General features: G+C 36.1%; 1 protein-coding gene across 2 annotated transcripts in view; it reads right to left on the bottom strand.

The window, feature by feature from the left end:
* Positions 1–21,867, bottom strand: part of PALMD (palmdelphin) — a 70,621-nt gene extending 48,754 nt beyond the window's left edge. The window contains exons 1-2 of one of the 2 annotated variants that reach the window (XM_016190600.2): positions 21,377–21,867; positions 1,401–1,481 (exon numbers count right to left, since the gene is read on the bottom strand). In XM_016190600.2, the coding sequence (XP_016046086.1) occupies positions 1,401–1,481; positions 21,377–21,421 (126 nt within the window). In that variant the 5' untranslated portion in view covers positions 21,422–21,867. The remainder of the gene's footprint in view (positions 1–1,400; positions 1,482–21,376) is intronic. The other variant, XM_007528579.3, reaches the window with a different exon arrangement.
* Between the last annotated feature and the right edge of the window lie 1,000 nt (positions 21,868–22,867).

Here is a 22,867-nt window from a genome sequence, read left to right as displayed (position 1 = left end):
AAGGGTAAGAGACTGGCATACTTCAATGATGACTCTTTAGTCACTATCAAGCCACCCTATCAGCTGGGGCCCTAGTCAGGGAGTTCTGAGATTCCCAAACAGACATGATGAGCTTAGACCTCGAATAGATCCCTCTCTCTACTGTTACTGGTCATCTCTATCAGGAACAACACAATAGACCTTGCCCCCAATGTGGATCAACAATGGTAGAGAATGTTCCATCCTCCAAAGGGAGGCTGGACAACATACTCTATGTTCCACCTGAGAAAGATGGGTCCAGAATAGCCCATTTTAAAAATTGTAGTAGATTTGACTTTGACTTCACTTGAGTTGTACTGAACAAACTTGGTGATTTTTTTTTATTTCATTGATGCCCCCCCCCCGCCCACCCCCTGTATTTCCCTGTATTACTTGGCTATTTCTACTACCCGTGAAAATTCTATATAAAGCTTGCAGACTAAATATGCTTGACATTATCTATCAAATATCAGAAATGTTCACTTGTATAGGAGCAAAGAAGCAAATATAATTCAGAGAAGTGAGACTGATTGAATTATTGAATTGTATTTCTTTTCAGGAGTAGTCAGTTGGTACATCAGAAAGATGATGTCAGTTGGCTTTAGCAATTTACTTTAAGTCTGTAGACCCCAGGAATGGGAGACATTGTTTCACTGAGGGATATATTCAATCTATGGATAGTAACTCTGCTAGATAAGTAGTTTCCTGCTTGGGCCTGTTCACAAGGAGCTCCTGTTTGTCATTTGGTTGCATCCTGTGACTAAGCTATGTAATAAAATGCTGAAACTCAATATGCTTTAATTACAAAATGACCACACCCATGAAAGATCTAAAGTCTGATTTTAAAAATGGAGGTTTATTTCTGGTTATGATCTCATGGGCTGTCGAAACAAAATGTAATAAAACCCAAAGCAGATTCGACAACATTGGATTCATTGCGTTGAGCTTTTAAATATAAGCATCCTTGACCAAGTCAGACAGTGTTTGTGCTGAAACCCCTGGGGAAAGGCTGGCCTTTCATTGATTTCAAAAGGGAGTTCCTAACTGGATCTATTCCATAGGGATGTTAAGTAAGACTGCTCAGGGCCAAATGATCAAGGCTCAATTCTCATGGCTACCCAAAAGAATGAAGAAATTTAAAAATAAAGGGTAAACACAATAAACCCATATTCTCAACTTTCTTATATGCCCCAAAGTATTGAACTTATATGTGAATATAATTTGCTTTTTTTGGCTTCTCCAATCGTCATTAGAGTGTTAGTAGATTACGTTGGATTTTTTTTTTTTACTTTAGTTCTTTTACTGCTTTATTGCTGAAGTCTGAATGCCACTAGAATATCTAACTATGAAGTCATTGAGATGAAATAAAAATAACAAATTACCTTTAAATGCTGGTGCTTAAGTTTATCTTCCTCTATTTTCAGACGCTTCTGTGAGATTTCTTCCTGTAATCTTCTTTTATCCTGAAATTAAGAAAAATTGAGAATAGTCTATTTTTTTTCAGTTGCTTAGATATTCTTTCTGAAGCAGTTGTCATTATTCGATGGTCAGTGGTATGCATTTGGCACTGCTGCTTTGGAAACTCATATTTCAAAACTAAGAGCAAAATGAGACAGTCAAAGCATTTAGCTAATGGAAAGAAATATAATGTGCTTTTTTCCAGAGAGAACTTAAGAAATATTTTAAAGATTTTTCCTTCCCTACTTCTCTCTTCTATCATCCCCACTAGACTAGCAAGTTTGAGCTACTGAGTGAAGCAGTGGAAAAAGTGACTTTGAAGAAGGGAGATTTGAAATAGGCATGAGGAAACATAAGGAGAGAGGCTATTCCTAACTCAAAACTGAGGAAACTTCTGGGTAAGAAGTCTGCTTATATGAAAAGCAAAATAGACTATATAGCATTAGAATAGTCGGAAGCTAGAAAGTAGAGCTGTTTCCTCTTTATGTAATTTGCTATGAGGTAAGACAAAAAGGTGATTAGATAATGCCCATTAGTACTAGAAGGGTTTTTACTGAGGTTAATAAAACTCAGAGCAATAGTTTCACAGAGTTTAAATTGCATAAAAAACACACTGACACATACCCTACAACTATTAGCACAAGATGTTGCACCTAATTTTTTAAAAATATTTTTTATTTCTTTTATTTTAATGAGAGATGCAGAGAAAGAAAAAGAGGGAGAAAGATAAGAGAGAGGTGGTGAGGACACTGCTCAGCTTTGGCTTATGGTGGTATGGCGGATTGCCTTTGGGACTTTGGAGCCTCTAGCATGACATTTATGCTATACCTCCCGTTCATAGAGATGGGAAAGCAGAGAAGTAGAAGTGAAAGAGACCATAGCACGGTAGCTTCCTTCAGTTTTGTGGAGGCTGAGCTTAAATCTGGGTTGTGCCCACTGACAAAGCAACACATTATCCAAAAGTGTTATTTTATCAGCCCTGTACTTTTTGTTTTTGTGACTGAAATATCACTACACTATATAGTGTGAGTTTAGTCTCTGGCTCTGTTATCTACTAGTTTTGTGTCTTTGAATAAAATCTTTAAGTTCTTTGTGTTGTCTCAATGAGCTCAACTCTAAAATGGTGATAAGAGAATATATCTAACAAAATCTGAGCATTAAGTGAGTTACTATAAGAAAATGTTCCCCAAATTGTGCTTGACATATATTTTCTTTTTCTTTTCTTAAAAAATATTTATTTGTTCCCTTTTGTTGCCCTTGTTGTTTTATTGTTGTAGTTATTATTGCTGTTGTTACTGATATTGTCATTGTTGGATAGGACAGAGAGAAATGGAGAGAGGAGGGGAAGACAGAGAGGGGGAGAGAAAGATAGACACCTGCAGACCTGCTTCACTGCCTGTGAAGCGACTCCCCTGCAGGTGGGGAGGTGGGGGTTAGAACGAGGATACTTACGCCAGTCCTTGTGCTTTGCGCCATGTGCGCTTAACCCACTGCACTACCACTCCACTCCCTTTGACATATATTTTCTATGCTTGTTTAATAAAGTATATGAACCAAACCTGCTAATGATGTAGAAAGTAATATACAGGTTAGGATTATTGTTGTAAAAAGTTTTAGAGTTTCCTTGTCTAGAATTGAGTCATTTTACAAATTATAAAAGAGAGTCTTATTTTCTTATTTTTTGCCAGAAGTGACATTATTGTCCATCTTATTTATTAGAGTTGGTTTTAAATATGCTTCCAAAACTGAAAGCTTCCAAGGGAGATATATTTTGTTGAACAAGACATCTAAAAGAATTTGAAGTAGCCTCAGAATTTAGAAGGACAAGTTCCAAAAATAGTTGGCAGCATTACTGACATGCTTCCTGCTGTGAATCCTTTGAAGATAAAAACTCTTTTTTGATGTATGAGTTCAGGTAGATTTGTTGAATAAAAGCAACATATTGCTTTCCAACTTCATGTCATATCTTTCTTTGTGTGTATGAGTATATGACTTCATGAGTATTTTTAAAAATTTGTAACTTGCTCTTTTGAGAAAAATTAGCAATATAATAAACATAACTCTTGAGAATCACTTCATTTCTTTGGATAAAATCCTATCCTTAGACTCTCAAGCATGAGGTCCTGAGTTCGATCCCTGGCAGCATATGTGCCAGAGTGATGTCTGGTTCTTTCTCTCTCCTCCTGTCTTTCTCATAAATAAATAAAATAAAGAAGAATAAAAAAAGACATCCTACCCTTAGGAACATAAATTGTGAATAGCTGTGAATCACTTTTTTGCTACATTTATAGACTTATATTGAGAAAACATTGGTAATATTTAATTTTTTTATATTTTATTTATTTATTTTCTCTTTTGTTGTCCTTGTTGTTTTTCATTGTTGTTGTAGTTATTATTGTTATTGATGTTGTCGTTGTCAGAGAAGACAGAGAGAAATGGAGAGAGGAGGGGAAGACAGAGAGGGACAGAGAAAGATAGACACCTGCAGACCTGCTTCACCGCCTGTGAAGCGACTCCCCTGCAGGTGGGGAGCCGGGGGCTCGAACTGGGATCCTTATGCCGACCTTGTGCTTTGCGCCACCTGCGCTTAACCCGCTGAGCTACAGCCCGACTCCCATATTTAAATTTATTGAGTCAAATATCATGGTGAATATTTCACAGGCACTATTTCACTTAGTTGTCACGGTAACAAAAATTATAAAGTGTCACTTAGTAGACTAACAAAGCAATATGGTAATAATTTTCACTTTTCACAAGGAAATGGAAATTTAGGAACTAATTAATCTAGCCTCTCACAACTAATTAGGTAGGATTTAAACTTTGGTAATTTGAATTCAGCCTCTACACTCTTTTTTGCCCATTCACGATGCCATTTCCTTGAATGAAAGGTTAATCCAACTTCTCTCATCTTTCCTTATTGTCCTCTCCATCAAGAATCCTATGGCCTGGAGGCAGCACCAGCACAGCCAGCAACAGAAGCCATATCTTATGAGGGGAGCACATTTACCTGTTCCTTGCTCTTTCCAAGGAACTGTCTTGAAAGTTCTTTAGAAAAAAAGCACTTTATGCATATGTGATAGACTGCTAATTCCAGCATTACTTCTCCACCCCTGTCAATAGCTTGTTCCGCTGGTTTCACCTCAAGGTTAGTAATAAGGTAATGAAAACTGTGGGAAGAGACAGGGCATCAGTGTTTTGGCAACAGGAGGCGTTTAGTAAGGGTTGCTAGGGAATACCAATATTTTGTCTCTCAGAGGTAATGTGATGCCTCCCTCATATTATTAGTCTCCATAGTTAAGAAGGCAATTTTATAATGTTATGAGTATGATTCTATAAGTTATAGGACTTTTTTTTTTCCTCATAAGACATTCATCAACAGCAAGCTGCTTTTGCCAAAATCTCATTGGAGCCTATAAGTAATACAATAATTTATTAGCTCATTGTGGCAGAAAAAAAATCTGCAAGACAACCTTAAGTTTATAACTAGCTTTATTACTACTGACCTAAAGTTACCACAATTAGTTAATTCCTTTTTCAAATATTCATGGAAAAATAAATGTGAAATGCCATTTGCTTTCCCATAGTTTTCCCCAATTTGGAGTGTTGAGACCTGTTGTAACTTGGTACATCAGATATTGCTATTTACTTATCCAGTGTTCAACTAAAAAGGCTTTTTATGACTAATTTTTTTTCTGTTGCTTCCAGGATTATTGCTGGGGCTCAGTGCCAGCACTACAAATCCACAGCTCCTGTGGGCCATTTTTCTTTTCTTTTCTTTTCTTTTCTTTTCTTTTCTTTTCTTTTCTTTTCTTTTCTTTTCTTTTCTTTTCATTTTATTGGATAGGAAAGAGAGAAATAGAGAGAGGAGGGGAAGACAGAGATGGAGAGAGAAAGATAGACACCTGCAGCTCTGCTTGTGAAGTGGACACCTGCCCCCCAACCCCTGCCTACAGATGGGGAACAGGGGACTCAAACCAGGATCCTTGAGTGCACTAGGTGCCCTTAACCCAGGATGCCATCGCCCAACCCCTGACAATGACTAGATTTTTAACTTGCTGACTCAACATTTTTAGCAGATATAAATCCAAAATTTTAACTCTCTAAAATTCTACTTCTTGTCCACGGCTATACCACCCTGAACATGGTCTATCTTGTTTAAAATCCTACCCCTTAATTATCTTGAAGTTTATCTTGTGCAACTAGAAGATACTCAATGGTGGCTAATACCATTAAACTATGATTTAATGAAATCATGTATTTGATAAGTGTAAACACACTAGTTTGGAACGTGAATTTATATATATTATTGATAGTTAACTAATATTATGAAGTGCCTTAAGCTATTGGCAAGGCAAAAACTGATCTTAAATTATGCAATTATCATTTGTCCTATATTTTGACACTTGAGCACAAATTCTACACTCAGAGAATGTTAAGAGTCTTGAAATCTTTTGAAAAACTCATTAAGAAGTAGGCACTTTTGCTAAGGAGCTAACATTCTTTGGCAGAAAGAAAATATTTGTTCGAGTAACAATAACCCAAGAAATAAAGTGATAATTGTTATTACCAAGGAACAAGTGAGGTAATATGAGAGTTTAGGCAACGGTTGCTTCTAACTGATATGGAGAGGATGTTTGTTTTGTTGTTATAAATATAATTCTTTTTTCCTTTTGTAGGAGAGCATTTGAAGTAGCATCCAAGTAGAGTATATTTGATAGTCGGCGACTAGAGAGTGGGGAGAAAGAACACTGAAAGTGTAAGTAAAGTTCAGGATGTAGAAAACTGGGACATTGCTTGGAACAGCATGTATGGAATCTTTAGCTGCCATATGGAAAATAATGAGATAAAAAATAAGAAAAATAGGAGTAAGGTGGATCTTCAAGAGATAATGGTAACGCAGTGGGGTTGGAATACATTTAGGTACTGAGATAGGGAGCAGAACAAAGTTTTCAGGGGAAAAGAATGATAGCACTAAAGTAATATTTTAAGAAGGTTGTATTGTATGGCAAGTAATGGTGGAAGAGATCAAGTGGGACTTCCTTAAATCTAGAGAATTAGCTGGTGAGCAGAAACATTCACAGAACTAGTAAGTCTAGGAGAAAGAAGAAAAGTTTTGGGTGAAAGATGGTGGACTCAGGGGGCCAGGTGGTGGAGCACCCGGTTAAACACACATTATATTATGAGCAAGGACCAGTGCAAAGACCAGGTTCAATCCCCAGCTCCCACCTGCATGCAGATGGGACTCTTCATAAGTGGTGATATAGGTCTGCAGGTGTCTGTCTTTTTCCCTATCTCCCCTGCCACTCTCAATTTCTCTCTGTCCTATCAAATAAAATAGGGAAAAAACAAAAGGAAAAAAAATGCTACCAGGAGCGGTGGATTCATAGTGCAGGCACTGAGCCCCAGCAATACCTTGGTGGCAAATAAACAAATAAATGAAACAATAATAAAAAAGATGGTGGTTTATATAAAATTTCAGGTATCTTTGAAACATATAGGTGAAGTTATCGGGTAGAGTTGATGTGTTGGACAGATAACGTTCTGGAAAAAAAAAAAGTCAGAGCTATAGATAATGGTGTGGGAGTTTTAAAAGGGAGAGCGGAAACCAGAGGAATATGTCAAAGTGAGACTGGAGATACTTTAAAAAAAAAGACACATGAAGCACAAATACTTTATAAAACACCTTTTTGTAAAGAATATGGGAGGAAGGAAATCTGTAAGTTTATTTTGGAATAATCAAATATTTACAATAGAGCTTGGTGAATTGAGCCAATTGAATTAGTCAAATCCATTAGATTCATTCTCTTTGAAGCCGAATATCTTATAACCTTATGACTAGCTTTATGGACATTATCATGCTTAAGGTCTCAAAAGATTAATAATAGAAGCTTTATATTTGAATTTAAATACTATCAGTAGCAGAGTTGCCTGATTATGTGCAAATAGTAGTAATTAAAAGAAGAGATGTGATAGCACCTTATTATAGGAAATAATAATAATAATGGGCATAGTTTAGTAGATTTCAACTTTAGAAAATTTTCTTTTAACTTAAAAAAATCATCCACTTCAGAAGGAAAGATAGATTACAGAGCATGAACAGTTTGCTAATGGAAATATGGATGCACCATAAAAAATTATCCTGAGCCAGGTAAGTGGGGAAAATAATCATTTTAAACAAGACAAAACCAAATGGTTTAATATCACTAGGAGCTCCCTAATGAACTCAAGTAGTCAAAAGTAAAAATAAGCAGCTATCTATTTTACATAGTGTATATTGGGTAAAACTACAGTAATTTGAAAGTGTGAGATACACTGAGGCTACAAAAAGTGTGTATAAGTAAGCACATAAAGTTTGTTGAAAACAAAAACAATAAGGAAACAGCTACTGCTGAGACACATGGCAAAGCAGTAACATGGCAGTAATAATCTATAACTATTCCATTCCTATGTCCTTCCATTTTTTTGATTAAAGAAAATAAACTTGCTCCTGGAAAAGGTAGAATAAATATCCTTAAAGGGAAATTGAAGCCCAAGAAGAAAGTACAAAAGGTACAAAAGCTTCTCTACACTTCAGACTCTGGCAGGCTTCATGTCAGGAAGCATAGACATTTACAGACAGGAAAATTTTAGTAATCTTGGAATTTTTGCGAAGGGATATCAGAAGGCTGAAAGAGACAAATGGTCTAATTTTTTGAAGAGGGAAAAAGATTAATTATGAATATCAAAAAGCTGGTGATTCTAATGGTTAATTCCTGGTGAAGTAATAGAATGAATGATCAAATCCAAGTATTTAGATAAGTACTATCTGAGATTGCATTCAATTATTAAAAATAAAGCACATATAACTTAACTTCTTTTATTTATTTATTTATTTATTTTTGGATAGAGACAGAGAGAAATTGAGGGGAAGGAGAATTAGAGATGGAGAGAGACACCTTCAGACTTGCTTTACTACTTGTGAAGCTTTCCCCCTACAGGTGGGGACCAGGGACTTGAACCCAGGTCCTTGTGCACTGCAGTGTGAGTGCTTAAGAAGGTGCACCACCGCCTGGCCCCATAACTTAATTTCTTTTGTTTCATTTTTTAAAAAATTGTTGATGATAGAGATTATGTTAGAAAACAATAGCAAATATTTGTCCAGAACATTTCATGTGTAAGGAACTACTTAAGCTCAAACACACACACACACACACACACACACACATATAAATTTATTTAATAATCTCTAAATCCTTACAAAATAAGGACTTAGTTTGTTCCCATTATGTGAATGAAGAATCTAAGAAGTAGAGGTATCTAAATCATATGTGACCAGTATACATTTGTTTTCATATATCTTTTGATGTATTTCCTATTCTTTCAGAAGTTTGCATAATTGCAGATGGAAAGAAATATTTGAAAGTGATTATCTTAACATTTTTAAACCAATGTCCCATAAAAGAGATAAAAAACTGAAATTAAACCCAATAAAAATAAGCATAAACACATTGAGGTAACTCTTTAAATCAGAAATTTAATGCATATGGGAATAGCTTGGAAAATTCATGATTAAGAACTGCTGTAGTTGATATTAATGATTAGCCAGGTATAAAAGCCAATGAAACAAAAGATGAGCAAGTCATGGTCAGAGATAGTGCAGTGGATAAAGTATTGGACTCTAAAGCATGAGAGCCTGAGCTCTATGCATGGAATTGCATATGACAGAGTGATGATTTGGTTCTCTCCCATCCTTTCTCTCATTAGTAAGTAAATTAAAAATATTTTTAAATGACCAAATCAAGATTTCAAAACATTTTGTTATGTTAAAGAAAATGGGCCCAGTGGAATGGCTAATTTTATTATAAGTAAATGTAACAGAACTTTATAGGATGTCTTAATCATAGAATAGCTGAAAAATCCAGGGGCCAGGCAGTGGAATACCTAGTAGAGCCTACACATTACCATGGCAATGGTCCCAGGTCAAGCTTCTCATCTCCAATTACAGAGGAGAAGCTTCACAAGTGTTGAAGCAGTGCTGCTCTTTCTCTCTTTCTCTATATCCCCTCCCTTATATTTATCTCTGTTTCTGGAGGGGAAAAAAAAAAGAGAGTAAAAAAGAAAAAGACAGCCCCTGGGAGTGATGAATGGGACATGTAAGCACTGAGCCCCAGGGGTAACCTTGGTGGCAAAGGAAGGAAGAAGGAAGGAAAGTAAAAAGGAAGGAAGAGATGAAAAAGGAAGGGAAGAAGGAGGGAGAGGGAAAAAAAGAAAGAGAGAGCCAGAGAACTTTAAAAAATGTCCCAGACTCCCACTACTTTAGAAATAGTGTGACTGTCGTGGGGGGGGGGGGGTAGATAGCATAATGTTTATGCAAAGAGACTCTCATGTCTGAGGCTCCAAAATCCCAGGTTCAAACCCCACCCCCACCTCCTCTATCACCACCATATCCCAGAGCTGAACAGTACTCTGGAAAAAAGAAAGAAAATAAATAAAGAAATAACGACTTTCAGAATTTCTTTTTTCTTTCTTTTTTAAATTGGGGGGGGATTAATGATTTAAGGTAGATATGGTTGTTTGTACATGAGTAAAATTTCTCAGTTTTAGCTGGGCGGGGGGGGGGGGTATGCTACGGATCTACCTGCCAATGTCTAAGTCTAGAGGAGAAGCGATTACAGAAGCCAGAACTCCCATTATTTATACCCCCAAAAGAATTTTCGTCCATACTCCCAGAGGGGTAAATGGTAGGAGAAATAATCCAGAAGTCTCTGTACCTCTTTTCCACCAAGACCTGAAGCATTTGCCACCAGGAATCTTGTTTTTATACCACCAATGAAAGGGAAGAAAATCTAGAAAACACCGGGAGAAACCAGGTATGATTTCTTATTTGAGAAAGACGAGGAAACAAGGAGACAGCTGGAAGTATTAGTAGGTGTAGGGGTGACTTAGAAAAGAAATGAAGGCAGGATTATTGGAAAAGTGGGAAGAAAAATATATATTTATTTATAGAATCAGCCCAATTTAGTGACTCTGGGAGAACTATTGCAGTTTTCAGTGGAGGGGGCGGGTACACAGAACTCTGGTGGTAGGAATTAAACCCCTATGATCTTACAGTTTTGTAAGTCAATATTAAATCGACAATCAAGTAAAATTTTGGGAGTCGGGCAGTAGCGCAGCAGGTTAAGTGCATATGGCACAAAGCGCAAGGACTGGTGTGAGGATCCCGGTTGGAGCCCCCGGCTCCCCACCTGCTAGGGGAGTCACTTCACAAGTTGTGAAGCAGGTCTGTAGGTGTCTTTCTCTCTCCCTCTCTGTTTTCCCCTCCTCTCTTCATTTCTGTCTGTACTATCCAACAATGACAACAACTATAAAAAACAACAAGGGCAATAAAAGAGAATAAATATTTTTAAAACATCTAAAAATAAAATATTTTCTCAGCCCCCAGCTTGGGTGCCTGCTCCTCCACCATCGCGTACCACGACCTGAAAGCTCCACCCTGTCCTTCCCCAGAGTCCTTTACTTTGGTGCAGTATAGCAAATTCAGTCCAAATTCTACTTTGGGTTTTCCCTTTCTGTTTTTCTTTCTTAACTTCTGTCCATTACTGTCAGCAATTTGGTGCATATTCTTCCAGTCTGTTTTTCAATATGCCTAAGCAACATATATGAAAACTCTCACAAACATACTGGCATATACCACACAAGGAGACCCATACATGTTCTTTTCCCTATACAACTAAATTTTGTTAATAAAACTATTGTACTTTATTCAAAATATCACAGTCTGACTAGTCTTCTTTTCCTACCTTTTAATTTTAGATTTACAACCTTTTGTTATTATAAGTAGCTGTGTGATAATGTTCCTTGTTCAAAGACTTTTGTTATCTTCTCTTATTATTTCTTCAGGGTAGCTTCCTAGAAGCTAGTCAAGAGGCTAAGATGCTTTGAAAATTCTTGATACAGATTGCTCAATGTTATTAAGGAAAACAATTATTTTAACTTGCATTTTCCACAAGATAGTGTCTATCATCATACCCCTTAGTAATTATGAATATTATAACAAAAAGATTTTTCTATTTTGAATTGAACAAAATAGAATTTCAATTCGTTGTTTTTATGAAATATCTGATATATGTGGTCAAATATAGTACTTTCTGCCCAATTTTTTTTTTCCTCCAGGATCATCACTAAGCTCACTGCTCCTGGTAGCCTTTTTATTTTATTTATTTATTTATTTATTGGCTAAGACTGAGAGAAATTGAGAGAGGAGGGGAAGACAGAGAGAGAAAGAGAAAGATAGACACTTGCAGATTTGCTTCACCACTTGTGAAATGACTACTCCACAGGGGGTGGGGGGGCTGGGGGCTCTAGTATAGTTCATGTAAAATTAGAATTACTTTAGTAATATGCAATTATCTGACTTCTTTATTCAGTTGTCTACTGTGTGTATATACTCACTGTACTCAGCCACCACATCCCTATCTTAGTATAGTGAGTTAGCTTTCACTTATGTAATTTAAGAAGCTACTTTCTTGTGACTATCTTAGGAATCCACCTGTGGTTCTTATATTATTATTATTAGTGGTAGTAAAGCTTCCTTTTTCTGATTTTTTTTTAAGGTAGAGACAAAGAAGGCAGAGACAGAGAAAGTGAAAGAGATCATAGCACCAAATTATTCCTGAGCGCATTGGGGGACAGGTTTGAATTTGAGTTATGGACATGGTAAAGCAGCACGCTATCAAAGTGAGCTATTTCACCAGCCTGAGTAAATTTTCCTTGTTAGTGAAATTCTAGATCAAGAGTTAAAACAGTTTTCAGTTTTCTCATATTAATTGCCAGACTGTTTTTTTTTTTTTTTTAACAATTTATGATGCCACCAACAGCGAACTTGCTTAAGAGATTTTGATTGACATTTTATTAAGCTTAAATTAATTTGAAGCAGGGGCCAGGCAGTGGCATATCCAATAGGGAGAGCACATGTTGCAGTGCAGAAGAACCTGGCTTCAAACTCCCAGCCCCCACATGCAGGGGGAAAGTTTCCCAAGTGGTGAAGTGGTGTGGCAGATCTCTCTCTCTCTCTCTGTCTCTGTCTCTGTCTCTCTCTCTCTCTCCTTCCCTATTGATTTCTCTCTACCCAATAAATAAATATATGGGACTATGTGAATTATTTTTGTTTGTTTGTTTATTTATTTATTTATTTATGTCTCCAAGGTTATCGCTGGGGCTTGGTGCTTGCACTATAGACCCACTGCTCCTGGAGGCTACTTTTCTCCTTTTGTTGCCCTTGTTGTTTATTGTTGCTGTTGTTATTATTATTATTGTTGTTATTGGTATTGTTGTTGGATAGGACAGAGAGAAACAGAGAGAGGAGGGGAAGACAGAGATGGGGAGAGAAAGACAGACACCTTCAAACCTGCTTCACTGCTTGTGAAGCGACCCCCTTGCAGGTGAAGAGCAGTCAACTCAAGGAGTAGTGTGCTTCTTCACACCTATATGTTATAGGGTAGTAAAATTCCACTGTATAAGTCATATGCATTTCCTTATTTGGTATAAAAATTCAGATTTTTTTCAGATAAATCAGATTTCTACTTGAGGTTTTCTAATGTCTTTTAAAATTGTATAGCTACTAGAAATGAAATATTTTCATATTATGTTTTCTTTTTTAAAAAAGTCTTTATTGGGGGATTAATGTTTTACATTTGACAGTAAATACAATAGTTTGTATATGCAGAACATTTCTCAGTTTTACACATAACAATACAACCCCTATATTATGTTTTCTAACTTTTCCCAGAAAACTATTGATTTTTATATATTAACTGTACATCTAAATACTGAGCTTTCACATTAATTCTGAAATTTAGACAATTAATAGAAGGACTACAGAATATACCAAATTCCTTGAGTAATATATGTTGGAATTAGTCTTGAACTTCATTTTTATAATTCTATACCTTATTAATTTCTAAATAGTTTAGTAGAACTACAACTTTATAAACAAGTGGTGCCATGATACTAAGGACTCTGTACTGAACAATTCTGTTCAACACACAAAATGAAATTTTAAGTGTGACACTGATATTTAACAGAAACTAGAATGAGCATTTGATATGATAGATGATCAAAATGGATAAAGCATTGCACTCTCTCAGGCATGAGGTCCTGAGTTTGATTCCTGTTTGATTCACATGTACCAGAGTGATGTTCTGGTTCATTTTTCTCTCTCATAAATTAATTTACAAAAGGAAAAAAATTGCAAGTTGTTTGACTTTAAGTTAGAGTTAAGATGATTAGTGGAAATTGAACAATTATGGTACATTATCTCAGAACTTATGGCATAAAGAGTCACTCACAGATGGAAAAGAGTGGGAGATATTTTTCTACCTGGTATTGAAGTTTTCAAATAGGAACTGTGTAACTATCTCTTTAGCATTGTGTAAAAAGAACAGGAACACGGAGAAAGAGATCTCTGACTTTCTCCTGGCCTTATTTCTGCCTGTGGCTTTGAAATACTTAAAATTTTAAGTTAGTCTTGGGAATTATAAGTGGTAATCACTAATAGTTATGATAAAACTTAAACACAAAATTTTGAATCAATTCTAGTCTTTTTAAGTCTTAAAATACATACTAACAAATCTCTTAAGTAGAATCCAATTTATAAATTTGTGTTCTACTCATTTATTCCTTTTTTCTTTTTTGTTTGTTCTAATAAAGTGACAAAACAAGCATAAACAAGAAACACAAAACATGTTCCTGCATAATTAAGGAGTGAGCATGGTGGTGGTGGTGGTGTACCTGGTTGAGCACACATATGTCAATATGCATAGGTTCAACCCTCCCCCCCCATTAGATTAGATTTTACTGTGATGTGATTAAAGAATCAGCTGCTCAAAGGAATGGATTAAAGTTTTACTTGATGAATCCATGAACTTCTTTTGGCCTTTTGCTTTCCACTGATAAAAAGGGGAAGGCAACATTGGCTTGCAAAAATATTGAACAAATGAGATAATAGTGAACACATGAGATAATGAGTGTGAAAAATTTAATTGTTATGTTTAAGACATTTAAGTGTTAAGGGTTAGTATTGGGTTGTTGGAAAGTTATGATGTATTTTTTCTATGCAGAAATGCATCATGACTTTTCCAGCAACCCAGTAATTAAAATCTCAAAATGACTTTGCTTAGATGTTGTTTGTATTCTAGAGTTGTGCTTGTAGACTATTCCAGTCCATTTTAATATTTTATATCACCAAATGCCAATCACCAAGGCAGCTGAACATTAAAAAACTTGGTCCTTACAATAGGAACCACTTTCTATTTCTGTTGAGAGCTTCAGCAGATAACCTTGCTTATGTAATACATGGCTTGACTGAATTACTGGGGTTTTGCATAAAAACCGTAAGTACAAATGTTCTTAAGGTAGCTTATGGTAGACATCCCACAAGGTTTCCAGTGAGTGAACTTAGGAGGCAGTGAAATTTCAGTCTCTTCCCCAAATGACACCGCTTCCATCTAAATAAATTTAACTATTAGCATACAGTCTTACATATACTCACATAATCTTAAGTATTAAACTCATATATGGTATCTATCTATCTATCTATCTATCATAACTTAACTTTTTATTAAGTCAGTTAGGAAGTTTATAACTAGAGATTAGGAAGTGGACATCTTATTTCAGTTTTAGCACTGACCTATGCTGCAGTTGTTTAAACTTTAGCTAGATGCTTACACTGAGATTAGTTTTAGTTATAGTGTTCTAAAGAAGTAGCTTTTCCTTTTGACTACCCAGTACTGTCCAGAAAGTTCATGGGTATCCTTGTGAGTACAGCAAAGTAGCATTATCATTCTGTAGCACACTGGAAAAAAACTCCTCTGTTATCAGAAAGCAGTTTCCTTAATAAGCCATCATAATTATTATACCTCATCACATGGTATCCTTTGTGGGTGGGCTATTATGTTTGGCAAAGAAATGTGGCATAGCACATTTGTGTGAAGAAATCTTTCCTTCTCTGGAAGAAATGTGTAATCTAAGTACAGTACGGAAAACTGTGCGGATATTCTGGCACAGAACTTCTTTATTTAGGAGATTTCTTTTTTTTTTTAATATATTTTTTAATTTCTTTATTTACTTTTGTTGCCCTTGTTGTTTTATTGTTGTTGTTAATGATGTCGTAATTGTTGGATAGGAGAGAGAAATGGAGAGAGGAGGGGAAGACAGAGAGGGGGAGAGAGAGAAGACACCTGCAGACCTGCTTCACTGCTTGTGAAGCGATTCCCCTGCAGGTGGGGAGCCTGGGGCTTGAACCAGGATCCTTATCCCAATCCTTGTGCTTTTCACCACATGCGCTTAACCCGATGCACTACAGCCCAACTCCCTGTTTAGGAGATTTCTATACATATCTATGTGTCATTGCTATGTGTCTGGTTTGGATGTTCATGACAAATTGGACGTTTTTCCTGCTATTTCACCTTAACCCTGACATATACTGCTTGAAGATGGTGCACTTTGAGTTCTTTTAGGCATTATTGGTTTAAGGAGCATTAAGAACTCTTGAAAAAAAAACTGAACACACAATGGCTTTAGTCAAGATCTAGATTCTTATATATATTCTCTCATTGTACAGTCATAGTGAATGGGAGAAAATATATATGGCTTTCCAGAGAAATAGAATTATGATCAGTCTTTTGGCCATATGACCTGTGAAGTCATACAAACCATTAAGGTTAGAAGGACCCAGTACTTAGATTCATGCTCTGCTATTTACTATCTTCACAAATTGAATCCTTTTTGAATGGGGTCTCCATAAATTTTGTAGCAGATATTGCTCTGAAGTCATCAAAGGTTTTATGAACTGGGGTGTGTAGTGATAGTCGATCTAAGTGTAAAAAAGTAACTAGAATTTATGTATGTTTATGTTATTTCTTTATGATTGATCTTTGTCATGGGTAGATTTCTGATTTATGTGAAGAATTTTCTGATTCAGGATAGGGGGGAAGAATAACAGTTACTCAAAAGGCTTTCATGCCTGAGGATCCAAGTTGTCAAATTCAACAGCGCACCACCAAAAAAGTCAGAGCAGAGCAGTGATTTGGTAAAAATAAACACACAGATAATTTTCTGTGTGCTAATTTGCTACAATCACAAGTCTAGAAAAAAAAATTCTTTGGGAATGGAAAGAAATAGGGAGTGGCTGGGGGAAATGTGAGAGCTCCTTATTATTTTGCATCACGAGTCACTTTGGCTGGCAAATCTGGCTCTGTTGCTTAAATTCAGTGCTGGGGCTTTATATGGCTTCATTCCAAATGGAGTCATTGCTAGGCAGGTGCTGTTCTTGTGCTTGTTACTATGATCTAACTTTTGGTAGAACTCACCTCCTTTACTTCTGTGCTCAAAAGTCTCCTTCTCTGGGCCAGCAAAATAGCTTACTTGGATAGTATTCTGCTTTGACATATATGTGATCCAAATTCAACCCTGGCATTCACTATATTGAAGGGAGCGTTGGTGTTGTGGTCTCTTTCATTCTCTCTCTGCCTCTATTTCTCTAGCTTAAAGAAAAAAAAAAGTCACCCTCTCTATGAGGCCCATCTGGACTAGTCTGCTGAAAACTGTAACTTAACTCTCATTTTCCTCCTGAAAATCTTTATTTCATTTAAGCACATAATGTCTAGCAAATAGTAGGTGGTATTGCTCAAAAGCAGGTGTTAATAGTAGGTGCCCAACAGCCCCTAATTGAGTACAGGAGTGAGATGATGGACGGATAATGTAATCTTAAAGATTAAAGGTAAACGTGGATAAAAATTAAAATGTTGGGAGTCAGGTGGTAGTGCAGCTGATTAAGCGCAGGTGGCACAAAGCAAAGCGCAAGATCCAGCTTAAAGATCCCTAGAGCCCCAGGCTCTCCACCTGCAGGGGAGTCTCTTCACAGGCAGTGAAGTAGGTCTGCAGGTGTCTAGCTTTCTCTCCCCCCTCTGTCTTCCCCTCCTCTCTCGATTTCTCTTTGTCCTATCTAACAACAACGACATCAATAATAAAACAAGGGCAACAAAAAGGAATAAGTAAATATTTAAAAAAATTTAAAAAAAAATGTCCACTTTTTTCTTTCTTTTTTTCCCCTCAGCTAGGTACAAATCCTAGTTTTCAGAATTCTTTTGAGTTCATCCTTCAAAGAATATTGTTTTTGTGAGTCTATGACCTCTAGCCAGTTTAAGACCAAGGAGTTTGTAGTCCTATTGTTGATATACTGTTTAGTAACAGGATTTTCTTTTTTTTTTTTTTTTGTAAAACACCTGCAGTTTTACTCACAGTATAAAAACATGTAATAAGCAACACATCATTACAAAAAAATGCATAGCCTATAGCTCAAAACTGCAGTAGCCAAATGGAAAGTCAGTAAATATTCTTATTTTAAAAAAATCCAAATTTAAGATTAACATTGGAAACTGAACTATATTTTTTCTAAAAACCTAACATTTTTTAGTCTGTAATGAATGTTCTATCAAACACTGAACTAAGCCAATGTATTATAACAGTATTTTCTAATGTCACTGGAGAAGTGGAGATAAGAAAATGTGTTCCTTGTGGAGGAGGATGTCAGGAGTATGCGGAGTATTATTAATGCTAAGGGAATCTTTCTGTTTAGGAAGAGAATTCTCCTGGGCCTTTTCAATGTTTCTTTGTGTGGGCTGTGCTTACTTCCGGGGAGGAATGCTACAGGGATAACTGTCCTTGATCTCATTCCTCCCTCAAATGCCAGAGACATTGGTATTATCAATTTTAGTAATACTAATAGCAAATTTCTAATTATTTGTCTTTCAGTAACGTTCCATTTGTATTAAAAAAATAGCCTGTTAGGTAAAATAGGTATTAACTTTGAAAAGAGTCTTAAGAGACTTTCTAGTCAATGTGATATTCAACCAATCTGAAGTCACACTGTTTTCAATTTCTAGTAGAAAAGTGAACTCTTGTCCAAGGTATATTTTGATCATTAATTTAGTAGGGAAGAGTTGGTATGTGTATAAACAGGGTAGAATCCTTATTTACCACACTCAGACTGTCTCTTTTAAACAACTGTTCCTGTGTACTTCCATAACTATTTTTATTTAAGTCTTTAAGAAGATATCTGACTAATATAAAACTCTTATTTTTTCTTTTTCTTAATCAGAGTACTGCTCAGCTCTGGCTTATGGTGATGCAGAGAACTGAACCTGAGGCTTTGTGGCCTTAGGCATGAGAGTTTCTTTGCATAGCCATTATGCTATCTACCCCTGAATAATATAAAATTCAACTTAAGGATAGGAAAAATGAATGATACCGTTTATTAATTTAGTTTTCAGTCTGAGAGTCTGAGTATCACATTCCATCTACTTACTGTGTTTAATCTTTTCTTTGTTAGAAATGAAAGTGATGCTTGGGTCTGTCATATTTTAGACATAAACACTTGTCTTTTCAATACACTACATTGCAAATAATGACTTTACACTAAGAAGCAGGTGGAATAGTTTTGAGTGAAGGTTACTTTATCCCATAGCCATGAATTTGAGAGGGAAAAGTTAATGTAGAAAGTAAGTTTTTAGAGTTTAAAAAGTTCTCCCCTCTAGTAAAATGAAGTCTGACTGCTGCTCTATTTGTGAGCATTAGGCTGTGATCTTACAACTTTTTTTTTTCTTGAAAATACACAAAAATTGCTTTGTTTTAGGAAAATAGAAAAGTAATAAAAATGAGAAGATTGTTGTTGAATTTTAGCTTAGGTCAGAGGGATGAAGATTTTAAGTACCTCTATAAATGAGATAATCCTTGAAGACTCTGAATGGTATGTGCTTTAATTTTGCCAGAGGTGGGAGGGAAATAGCTGAGGTAGCTTCCTGGAGAAGCAAGGGTGGAGAAAGCTGGCATTTCCCATGGTGTTCAGAAGGGAGATGAGTGGATGTGTTGTTTCCATGGACACAACACTTTTCCATTTTTCCTTTAGGTTATGACAAATGTGACTAGACTTACCTAGTAAGCTGTAGGTTAATGGAAAAGCATTGCCATAAACTTTTTCTGATTTTTTTTATGAAGCTTTAACAAATATATTAACTTTGTGATATAATGTGTGATTTTACTTTGGAGACTTACTTAATTCTTCATAATGGGATTTGCTAATAGAGTAATTCCAGATTTTTTTTTATTGTTAAAAAAAGTCCACCAGTATAAACAGGAACTTACTTGTTTTATTATCTGCTTATAAGGCATTATGACTCTGGTGTAACTATCTCTGTTGGCATTTGGAACCTCAGTGAAAATACCTAGTCTTCCTGAATAGCTGAATGTAATCATACCTTTGAGATACTTGCTGTCTAATATATGTTATAGGGTGCACTAGAGATAATAAGAGATTAAGTAAGAATGTACTACAATCCCAAGGAGAAAATGTCTGACAAGAGTGTACTTGTATATTTGATCAGGTATATGATTTCATTTAGTTAATTAGGAGATAGAAGCGTCAGAAAAAGCTGAGCTTGTGCCCACACAACTCACACAGTCTAATAGAGTAACCTTTAGACAACAGCTGTACTGCAAAAGCCCACGCCAAAAACAACAGAGCAGGCCCCAGTTCCTGTCCCTTAAAGCAGACATCTGAAATGTTGGTTGAATTGAACAAAAAAAGAGCAAAACAAAACAAGGAACAAGCCAAACCAAAGTTTCCAGAAGAAAGGGAAATGTGCTAATTTGAAGTTAGCTATTTCAAAAACATTGCCTTACAATAAGATGCCAACCTTAGCTGCTGTGAGCTTCTTTACCACTGGTTAAGAAAATATTTCACTTTATTGAGTTTTTTGTAGGTTGAATGGAGAAATTGTATCCAATCAGTAAAAATCCTAAATTGGGATTTGTACTACATTTATACTATGAAAATTTAAAAGGGGGGGAGAGGTGTCTTCCTATTCACATGTAGCATTTATTTTTAAAACAGAACATTTCTTTCTGACAGGTAATTTTCAAAGGCAGAAAATTTTAAGAAACTGGAATGTTGATCTCCAAGATTTCTTTTCTTTAGAAATGTTACTTATTCACATGTTATAGCCAGTGATAAATGACTGTATCACAGAGTTTAAGATAAAGAATTTTATAAACTCTTAAAAATGTTGATTCATTTAAGGAAAGTAATTCATTTTTTGCTTTGATTACCAGAACAAATATAATAAAATGTACTGTTTACCTTCCTGGTATTAATGAAATATTTTTTAAATCCATTCCATTGCATACATTACATTCCTTTATCAATATCTTATTCAGTTCTTGCCTGTACTGGAAACTGATACTTTAGAATTAATCTGATATGTGTGTTTACCTACTTTGTCTTGTTTAATACTTAGCTTAAACACAACAACATTCAATATATTTTTATTCTATTTTCTGGAGCATATTAACCTACTGCAAATAAAAACTTTCAGATTGTCTTATTTCCTTTTCTCTCTTCCTTTCAAAGATTATATATATATATATATATATATATATATATATATATATATATATATCCTAATCCTAACTTTTTCTATGTTGAATGTTTTGAAAAAAGTTTCCAAGCTAGGGGGTTTGTTTCATCTGTTTTTTTTGTCATATACAAATTTAAGGAAAAGTTGACTTTCAAGGTATTTGGAAGACGAGTAACAAGTAATTAAACTACATTAGAAGCTTTTGATTGGTGTTTAAAACAGTTTCTTGAGAAAACCAGAATTTACCCTTCCCTCAGGTATTCATTCCCTCAGAAATCCAAGAGTTACAGAAGGTCACAAGGGCTAAGAGAGTGGCAGAGACATATCTATGAAGGATGACAGTTCTGTTTTTTCCATTTATAGGGGCTCAGCAGCAGGGGCAGTAGGCAATGTGCCTGCCCTTCGTCTAAGTAACCACCTTCATGAGTTATAACTGTGTGCAGACTTACTGTGATGGCCTGAAGTCTTTCTCTCACCAGCTCAGCTTCTTCCATTCTAGAAGTCAAGGGCAGACACACGGTGTAGGAAGTCCAAAGCTACCATAAAGCAGGAGCCTCCTTTGGGGAGAGCAGCTGGAGACAGAGGAGAAGCAAGGAGAAATTTTCTCTCTGCACCACTGAGAAAAGCAGAAATCTCCAACTCTACTTGCTTCGGCAGCAGCGTCTCAGAGCAGATGTACAGATCAGGCCAGACAGACACATGTAATGAGGGTGTGCTGGGGAGGCAGACGCTGAGGCTGCTGGCACAAGTTGACTGACAAGTTTGAACGGCAGCGGCACAAGCCCTTTTCCTTCAGGAGCTGCCAGCTCTTTGTTGTAATGTGCATGGTTAGCGAGGCACATTTTCTTATTAACTGTTCCCTTCCCAATTCATTATTTACTAGGAGTGGCACAGGGAGCCGACGCGTTGAGTGTTTAATCAGCCCTTGCTAGAGCGACATGCAGCCACCTCTGTGTCTGTCAATGTGGGCTTGTGCAAAGTTTACTTGCACTCTGCTCTCTCTAGCGCTTACAACAAGGGAGCCTCACCTTGACTGGGCCAAATCACTTGCTTGACTTTATTCCTCTGGTAGATGCTAGATAAGAAAACAATCTTACAGATACCTTATTATTGTTTCTTTTATTTTTAACCAGTTCACAGTTCAGCTCTTACTTTCTGTGATGGGAGTTGAGGATTGAACCTGGGATTTAGAAGCTTCAGGTAAGAAAGTGTTTTGCATAACAATTATGCTATCTCCCCCAACCCTATAGTTACTTCAGAATTGAATAGTGTTAAATCTGCAGCTGGTAATCCTCCTTTCTACTCCCACTTCAGCAGTTTTACAAACTTTGGAATTTAAGTCAAAGAAAAATCAAAGATGTTAGTGTGAATATTAGGAAGTTGGCCCACCAGCCTTGTGTTCAATGTGGTTTAAACATTAAGTACCACCCTCTGTTGCTTCCTGCCTGGGACTTCAATGGAATGCAGTTCTTTCTTGGCCCTTGTTCAAGAAATGACACTCTGCTTTCGGGAAGGTGTCCATTTTGACCTCACCAATTACGCAAGAGAAAGGATTGAGCTTTTCAGTGTGGTGAGATATTCTGTAACTCATGCAGTCTGACCCTATGTGTGAATATTCCTTTACCTCTTAGAAAAAGGAAAGCAAGCAGTATACTTTCAGGTCAAAGCAGAGGATGGGAAGCTTTACAAAGGACTTCCCCGACCCTGCCATTATGCTAGTATAGTTTTGGTGTGGTAATCCTCAATTACTTTCTTCCTCTGTTGTGTGTTTGATGCTCTCAAGCATCTTTCTTTCAATATTCAACTAAAGAAGATAAAGAGATAATCCAAATACAGCACATAGTAGTTTAATTTCCTTTGCATTGTCAATATGATAACAATAGTCAATATTTATTGAGTATTCTCTGTGGGCAAACATCTTACACCCTATATTTCTTATA

Source organism: Erinaceus europaeus, chromosome 11, assembly GCF_950295315.1.
Source record: "Erinaceus europaeus chromosome 11, mEriEur2.1, whole genome shotgun sequence".
Taxonomy (NCBI): Eukaryota; Metazoa; Chordata; class Mammalia; order Eulipotyphla; family Erinaceidae; genus Erinaceus; species Erinaceus europaeus.
This window is presented reverse-complemented; position numbering and strand designations above follow the sequence as displayed.